The sequence below is a fragment of the Mesitornis unicolor genome, unplaced genomic scaffold (assembly GCF_000695765.1).
Source record: "Mesitornis unicolor isolate BGI_N332 unplaced genomic scaffold, ASM69576v1 scaffold48712, whole genome shotgun sequence".
In the NCBI taxonomy this organism is placed as follows: domain Eukaryota; kingdom Metazoa; phylum Chordata; class Aves; order Mesitornithiformes; family Mesitornithidae; genus Mesitornis; species Mesitornis unicolor.
The window spans coordinates 1-8,912 of NW_010169435.1; the positions used below are offsets into that span (position 1 = coordinate 1).

Consider the following 8,912-nt stretch of genomic DNA (forward strand, 5'->3'; position numbering starts at 1 on the left):
ATAACATAATATAATATAATATAATATAGCATAAGTGCTGTATTATTGACTACCTATTAGAATGTTTCCATAACTGGGGGGAAAGCACTTTATTCTGATGTCCTCTATTAAAAATATTTGTTACCACCAATGCATGTTGGCAGTACTTTTTGCCTTTCTATGCAGAATCAGTGGTGTAGTTCCGTAACTGTCTTAAGCACTTCTAATACTGTGCTTTTGTAATAATATATGATTGGCCTTTGTTCAGAGAAAAAGAAATATGCTTTTGCAGCAATCTCAACATGTACAGAATCGCTTGTCAAACATTACTGATTGCTTTAAAAATCTTTCTGTGTTAAAGATGGAGATGCAAGTGAACTGGAACGTACAAGGCAGTACATGAATGAAGCTCAGTCAGGGGCTATGACATGTTTGATCTGCATTGCATCAGTTAAAAGGAACCAAGCTGTAAGTATTTTACCAGTAGTCTTTTAGAATAAAGCAAATATAACTGTCTAAATAACTTGTGTTTAATTGTATTACTAAGGTAATTCTTGGGACTGATAGTTTTAAAATGCAGAAGTACTAAAGGCAACATTTGGGGTCTTTGAATTTTTCAAATACTTGAATAAGTACTTATATACATAGCTGGTAATCAGAGTATGTATTTTTTGAGATGTTGGTTAGTGTAATGTAAACTAGTTACTCTTAAATCTTGGAGAGTAGCAGATGGAAAAAAAAAGGAAAAAAGTTTGCAATGGCGTATTCAATAAGCTATGTTGTAGCAAACATCAAAACAAGAAATATTGTGAAGTTAGGAAATATTATTGTTAGATTTATAGCAGGGGAGCTAAGATAAACTTTGCTGCTTCAAATGCTGATCAGATGAAAGAGAAGGGTGGTATGTCTGAGAAGATTGTTTTATTTCATATAAGTACATTCTTCAGGGAAGAGATTTCAGGACAAGTCTTTTTAACTTTTATTGCTATGTATCAGTTTCCCTTTGACTTTGGCAGGCCCAGCTCTGTTTCTGTTACAGTTACTTAACTCAAATACATGTTCACAACTGTATGTTTAACTTTAAAAGAAAAAAAAGTACAGAAAATCTTTAACTACATATGCTGGATGTACGTGGATTACAAGTATTTAATGAAACTGTAGCCACTAACTTTTTTAGAGAGAAATGCAGTATGTTTTGTATGAATTCTTGACATATTTAATTGATACATTTTCAGACTGTAATGCGTATATTTAGTTCAATTTTAAAGTTCTGTGTCTCTTGATAGAGTTAATCTTATCTCAGCAGAAGCGAGATCATTTGGCAGCTTGACAATCAGTGATCAGTTATCTGGCATCTGTAACATTTCAGACATATGTGTTTGTCTACTTAATGTCTCCTGTTTAGCTTTAGTTTTGGGAAGTTAGTCACAGTACTTTTAGAAACTTGCCGAGGACGAAGTCGATGACTTAAGTTAGTGGCAAAATTCTCCTTGTTTTCACAGTATAATTTTATAACGATGTCCTCAGTTATTAAAAAATAAAGAAATTAAAATTTAAGTTTTCTGCTGCAATTCTCTTACCAAATTGTTGCAGTCATTTTAAGCTGACAATTTAAGACACCAATATGTGGAAAATACCAAAGTCATGAAACTGCATTTCTGTTACTTAAGCTGCTTTTCAGCAGCAGGCTCATAATCTAAGCACAGGGTTGTGATTTCACGCCAGAACTGACAAAGAGAAGTACACTGGGAACAAGAACATAAAGGTTTAATGGTGGAGACAGGATACTGGCAAAATCAACTCTCTGTTAACACATTTGCTTTTAATTCTGTTCTATTTTATACCTTTCTTGCTCTTTGAACAAAAGACACTATGTTGAAAGCCGCACTTCTAATAACTTCTTTTTCTTAACTAGCATTTTATGTAAATCCTAAAATTTGGAAGGGGGGAAAATCTTTCTAGTACTTTTACTACCAAGTTGTTTAGAGACCTAGGGACAGGGAGAGAGGTGGAGGAGGAGCTGGGCTTGTTTAGTTTAACAGAGGAAGCTAAGGAATGATATGATTGCAGCCTCTGTCTACTTGGAGTTGTGAAGGTGGCTAAAGCCAAAGTCATCTTTGTGGTGTCACATGGTGTAATAAGGGGCAATGGCACAAAGTGGGACTTGGGAGGTGCAGACTGGCTTCTAGGAAGGTAGAGTGACACTGGGAGCAGGTTGCCCAGAGTGGTTGTGGAGTCCCCATCCTTCAGGATATTCCAACTGTGCTAGACAAAGCAGTGCCTGAACTGGGCTAAGTTGGCAGTAGTCCTACTTTGGACATGAGGTTGTGCTGCCTTACCTTCAACAGTGTGTTTAAGTCAACGTTTCTATGAGTATTTTGGTCTCTATAAGCCTTGGCAAAAAATTCCCACAGCAGCAGGAAAAAAGATTAAAGGTATGAATCTGTAACAGTAAAACTGCCCTTATTAATCTAACAATAGGTATAATCTATCTTCGGAAACCCATTTTTAAAATGGAAAAATAGCAAGACTGTATTTATTTAGATATTACAGATGTTCATCAACAGAAACAGAAAGAAACCTAACATAAAGCAATTGGCACTTATATCTGTTCTTTAGGTCTGGAGCTGTTGTGGATGCTTTTGTATATTTCACCTGGTGTGTATCCAGAAGTGGGCCAAGGACAGCCTTTTCCTTGTGTCTTCTCCTTTGACAGATGATAGTTTTGGGAAGAAAGATTATCCTTGGCCATGGTGAGCTCTTTATGGTACATTTGCAAAGATACTTTTATTGTGAAACATATGTGAACTGGAGTTGCTTTAGAAAGGAATGATATTTGTAAATGACATGCATACCAAAATTAACGTAATTCAGGAATATTTCACAGTGATATTAAAACTCAAGCATTAAAGCCAATCTTGCAGTTTTACATGAGAATTGTATAAATAAGAAGGTAATATTGTGGCTGCATGAATAATGAAGCTTGCTCTTTCAGTAGGTTTGTGTCTGAAAATTCAGTCAAGATTTCTCTGTGCGTGTTTGTTCTATGCTTAATTTGTCCACCTACTTGTTATGTGGAAACTTGTACTGTCTTTGAGACACACTCCTCTGTCAAATTTGTTTGTAAGGGCGTGGTGGATTCAAAAGCTCTGTTAATGCGGGATCTCAGAAAGCAGGTCTGCTTAGGAAATAAGTTGTAAAATTGTTGGCTTGCAGCAGCTCAAGTTGATAACGCTTATTCTACTGCAAACCAGTTTTATGTTTAAGCGTAATGTTTATAATGAAAAGAATTTATTTAACTTTTAAACACATGCTCTGCGTTTAAAAGAAATAAAATCTGATTAACTACATAACTGTAGTTACTATGAAGAAATGGTTTACAGCCTATAATGTATTATATATGGGTAAATTTACATTTTATTTGATAAAAATGAGTACATAGATTTCTCTGTTCTTCTCTGAGGAAGAGCTTCTTGTCTGTTTTCTTTTCCCAGTGTAGCCAGAAATGGGAACTGCTTTGTTTCTCCCTCCTTGTCTTGCCTCTTGTCCATAGCTTGCACCTGAAAGCCTTTAATGCCTATGGCACTATCAAGCTCCAGACCTTTGGTGCCTATCTACCTTTAGGAATAATGTATTTTTTAATACCTTGCACCATTAAGGATAACAAATAAAGGTGTGCATCTTTCAATATCTAAGATGCTGAACTGCCACAATCAGTTCTTTCAGCTAAAAATTTTAATTAATATGCATACTTTTAATAGCATCACTAAATCTTGTGTTACATAGCTTATACATTGATACTGGTAAAACTTCCCATATGTTAATATTTTTTTTTTTTGGGTTGGTTCTGTTTACGTAGATTAACTCTTTGTCGCATACATTCCTTTGGTATTACATTAAAATTGTTCTGTACACTTGCTACACTGATTATTTTTTATATATATTCTTAAAGAAAAAAGACAATTGATAAGACAGTTCGTTAGACATTCCAATGAATGTATTGTAAAATCTGACATATAAGAAGACTTCTATGGTATATAATAAATTTAATTATGTTGGTTACAGTATTTGCAAAAACAGTCAATAGTTAATCTGGTAACAATCTTGGGAAATGGAAATGATAAAAGCTAAAAGCTGCTTTTCTTTATAAAAAAGTTTTCAAAAAATGCTTTTCTTCTCACGCTGTTTTTACCTTGTTGTAGTCCAAAATGTAGGTTTGAATACAAACGGTCTGAAACTCCCAGTAGGTATTACTGTTACTGTGGAAAAGTGGAGAATCCAACACTGGACCCATGGCTGGTACCTCACTCCTGTGGTCAGATATGTGAAAGGGAATTCAAACCTTCTTGTGGTCATAAATGTTTGCTGCTCTGTCATCCAGGTAAACCCATTGCGTGTCTTAGTGACCTGTATTTATGTAGCTGTTACACAGTTTTACTTAAAATCTGCCAACTGTATTTGAATAAACTCGATGTCAAGGCTGCATTTGCTGAATGGCCATTAGCGAGGTATTCTTATTCCTGTATTTAGGACCGTGTCCACCTTGCCCAAAGATGGTCACAACAACTTGTCACTGTCAGAAGGCTAAACCAGTGCCGCGAAGGTGCAGTGCCAAGGAATGGTCTTGTCGCCTGCCATGTGGACGAATGTTGCTGTGTGGACAACACACTTGTGAAAATTCCTGTCATGCAGGTAGACCTACCTTCCTAAACTTCAGAGGAGTAGCTGTTTTAATTGTTAAGATTTAAAATTCTTTTGCAATTTCTACTCTCAATGTCACTTCACAATTACATACAGGAGATTGTCAGCCTTGTCCACGAGTCAGTAAACGGCGGTGCATCTGTGAAAGACAGACAGCAGAAAGACTTTGTGCAAGTCCTCAGTGGCAATGTGATCAGGTATGTTGAAGCTGTCCTGTTTAGCTTATTCTTCATCTTTATAAAATTTTATTACTCAGTGTATTAGGGATTGGAAAAACGCATTCCATAAGAAAATACTTTTATTTTTTAGGATTTGAAAGTGCAATCAAAATGTAAGCCAGCAGTGTTTGAGAAAGGATCTACTTGGTGACCCAGTTCATTTCTCACAGTAGTTAAAAAGTCACTGTTCTGGAATTGTGTTAAGGTTAAGCTAGCAGTGAATTTGACCTTGTATATATTTTCTTTTTTTTTTTTTTGTACTTGAGGTTGAAATTTCAGCTGCTATCTTCAAAATAGGCATGAAACCACAGCTTAGTAGATAAGAGTGTCATGCTTATTAACTTCTAGTGACTGTAACAGAGTGAAAGCTTTGTGATTCATTCTTTGAACTATATTTGCAGCTCATTCTTAGAACCAAGGCAGACTGCAAAAAAATAAAAATAATTTTAAAAGTTGACAGGTGGGAGGTTGCATCAAGAGGTACTTGGTCATTATGATCCCATTAAGAAAGGTACTCAGCCTCTAAAGTATCAGTTAAAATGTGATTTATTTCAGCTAACACTATAGAAAAAGGGAGTATAATATAAATAATAGTATGGCACTTTAGATGCTGGGAACTCCAGCTGTGCTGCATTGAATTGGCCTCTGATCCATGTGCAGCATGTAGTGCAGACCCCATCTGTAGAAAAGGTTACCCCATTTTGGGCATTGAAGCTATTGTAGGATTTTGTTACAGTAAAGCAATTCTGTTTATCATTTCTATTGTCAAACAGAAAGGATGTTAAGAAGAGAGCTTCTTGCTGTGTTTTGTCGAAAAGGCAAGGACTTGCATGTGGCATAATCATTGGTATTAAGTGGGAGCTGCTTCCAATCTCTTCTGCTACAATAGGTTTATCCTGTGGCCAAGAGATTTTTGCAGCACAGTACAGGCCTGAAGGCCAAGCTGTACATGCAGCACAGCACAGGCCTGGGACAACTTGGGTTAACTGTTATGTGAACCACTAACTCCTCAGTGTACAGCGGTCTTCCAGTCAGGATCACTGCAAGGGAGATAAGTTTTATTTGGCAAACTCGGCAAATATACTTGTTAACAAAATTCAGAAAAAGCTAAATTCCTTCCGTATATCTCTTGCTCCTAGTTTTTGTGCTTAGATTTCTTTGTCTTGGTATGTAGTTCCATTACATTACATTTTACTGGTTTCTCTGAGTTTTCCAGGCGTGTGGGAAACCTTTGCCTTGTGGTAATCACACATGTGAAAAAGTTTGTCATGCTGGTCCCTGTGGAGACTGCCCTCGTTCTGGTAAAAGGTCCTGTCCATGTGAAAAATCAAGTAAGCTGCTTTTTATACTTAAAGAAAGTAAATTAAAAAAAAAAAGATTTAAAAAAGAAAAAGCCATCCAGTCAGTAGTTGAGGTTAATCCTGCAGGGCAGGGTCTATGAAAAGTTCTTACGAACAGTGACCTGTGATGGCTTATGTTAGCTTTTTTGCTTAATTCTTTCAAAGCTTTATTTAGTACCAGGGGTTTGATTGGTAATGTGAATAATTGAGTAATTCTAGATAAGCTTTTAAAAAAAGGAGAGAGAATTGCATTTGAAGTCATATTACATGGTGCATTTTTTTCTAAATATCATGGCTTTTTTTCTGAGTGTTTGCTTGTACTTCTCTCTCTTCCTCTAGAGTTTACATTACCTTGTACAGAAGATGTGCCCACCTGTGGTGATAGTTGTGACAAAGTTCTGGAATGTGGCATCCATAAATGTTCACAGCGCTGTCATCGAGGTCCCTGTGAAATATGCAGACAGGTTAGTCTTACTGTAGCAGGCTCACATTTTGTTAGAGTTTTTAAATACTATGTGTCTGGAGCAGTGCAAGTCTCCTAAGGAGAATGAAGTCAAATCTATGACTTTCTGTTCATTCAAAGCAACACATTTTTTCCCTATTCCCCTCTCCTGCCCCAACAGAATTCAGACTTAATAGTTGAGCATTATGTGTCTGAATTGAGGCATGGATGAAGGTTTATTGTTTGGATTGTTTTTTGCTTGTTTGGGGTTTTTTTAATTATGTCCTAAAAGACACTTAATTTTTGCACAACATTTCTAGCTTCCTTGCTCCTTTGTCTTACTACTCTGTTTCTTCATTAGTGAAATGGATGTTGCTGTAACACAACGTTATTTCCCTGTTAATTAAAAAATAATATTTTGCTATGCTCTAAGTATCGTGGAGATTCTGTGGTCCAGCCTATAAAGCGCCTGTTCTGTCCTGAACCAGCTTTGGCTATGAAGTCTGTGGTGAAAGTAGTTAGCGCATGACAGCTGGGGTTGAAGGTCAGATAAACCTGCTCACCTAGTTCTTCAGTTAGCTGTATACACTATGGATGCATCTAGGTTACCAAGAAGGAGAGGTACTTTTTTGTATGAATTTGTTTTGCATTTACGCTTGACATCTTCCATAGCACACCAGAGTGGTTCCCTTGGAGTGTCTTCTCTCTTGGTGAGACCAAGGCTACATCGAGATGCTATCTGGAGCACAGTGTTTGCAAAAGCGACACAAGGTCTCCAAGTAGTACAGATAGGTAGTCTGCTCCGACCATGTGATAAACTTCCTGTTGTGATAGAGCATTGTAATGTTACTTTCCCATGAACTTTTATTTACAGATAGTAGTAGAACATTTTATTTTCCACTTTTAAAAATTAAAAATACCCTGCTTTTTTTCCCTATCTTGCTGTCTAGGAAGTTGAAAAACAGTGTCGCTGTGGAAAGCACACAAAATGCATGCCATGTCATAAGGCGTATCTGTGTGAAACAAAGTGTACTAAAATTCGTGATTGCCAAAAGCACCAATGTAGGAGAAAGGTAAGAGCCCAGAGACGATCTTTCTCAAATGTATTGTTTAGATAACATTTATTTAGATATAATTATTATATGTAAATCACATCAATCTGTTCTTTTACCTTATGTTATTGTATAGAGAGACATTTTCTTCAGTATCATTTAAATTAGTTTGCAATGTACCAGAATTCTCTGAACAGCATGTCATCATGAAAAACTCAGTGGCCTTAAAAACTAGGAGGGGATTTTGACAACTTTCTAATTTCAGAAGGCAGTTTTACTTTCAGATACCTAAATTGTTACTGGTGATTTATGTGTTTGGGAATAGTTAAATCCATTTATTTCCTTACTTTGTAGGAAGAGCTGGGAATATGTCATAACTTTGTAAGGGGCTTACTCTTATTTTTGACAGTGCAGCATTCCACCCCACCTAATATGCATCACTGCAAAGAGCAATAATCTGACAATTGAGAATTTGAGTTGCAAGTCTCAAGCCTTCTCATTTGAAGTCAAAGGAAGTCAAACCTCAGACCTATCTTTTCAGTTTATTGATTCAAGAAGGCCTGAAAGTTGCCTGTTATGTGTGAATTAAGACATTATGGAAGTTGGACTTCTTACCACAAAGAGGCATGCAAAATACGTATTTTTCTTAGGCATTTTGAGTATTACTATTATTACAATGAATTTGATTTATGTGAAAAGATGATAACACTAAGTAAATGCAATCTTGACATTTTTAATTTATGCTAAAAAAAGTAAATTAAAAGAGTTTATCTTCCTAATTGCCATCCTTCCTTTTATATAGTTCGGGCGGTGGGTACCTTTGATGTTAATAGAAAAGATGGAATTTTCTCCTGACCTGGCATCCACCAATGTGGTGGTGGTGTGATGTGTTCTGATTCTTCCACATTGCTACTTTATATAAGAACAGAAAGTAGATAACTATAACTGATCTTAAAGTTATCTGACCTTTACTACAAAGGTAAAAGGTGTTCAGAACACTGTTGTGCCAGGGAGGATATAGTATAAAAGTGGAAGAAACTGGAGTGTAAATTTTTTTTAACAAGTATTGAAAAAATGAGATAGTAGAGGAGGACAATTTTTTACCAGAAATGTCTAAGTTTTCAGTACTATGGAATACTTTTTTTAGTATAATATTACATTATTTTATATATTATTTTAT

General features: G+C 36.0%; 1 protein-coding gene across 1 annotated transcript; it reads left to right on the forward strand.

The window, feature by feature from the left end:
- Positions 1 to 340: 340 nt before the first annotated feature.
- Positions 341 to 7,753, forward strand: LOC104536651 (NF-X1-type zinc finger protein NFXL1-like; the record flags this gene model as incomplete). The annotated part of the gene is made up of 8 exons (XM_010179334.1): positions 341 to 447; positions 2,599 to 2,732; positions 4,182 to 4,360; positions 4,510 to 4,671; positions 4,777 to 4,877; positions 6,115 to 6,229; positions 6,578 to 6,702; positions 7,631 to 7,753. Coding segments are annotated over 8 exons (1,046 nt in total), but the record flags the coding sequence as incomplete, so codon positions are not given.
- Positions 7,754 to 8,912: the final 1,159 nt, after the last annotated feature.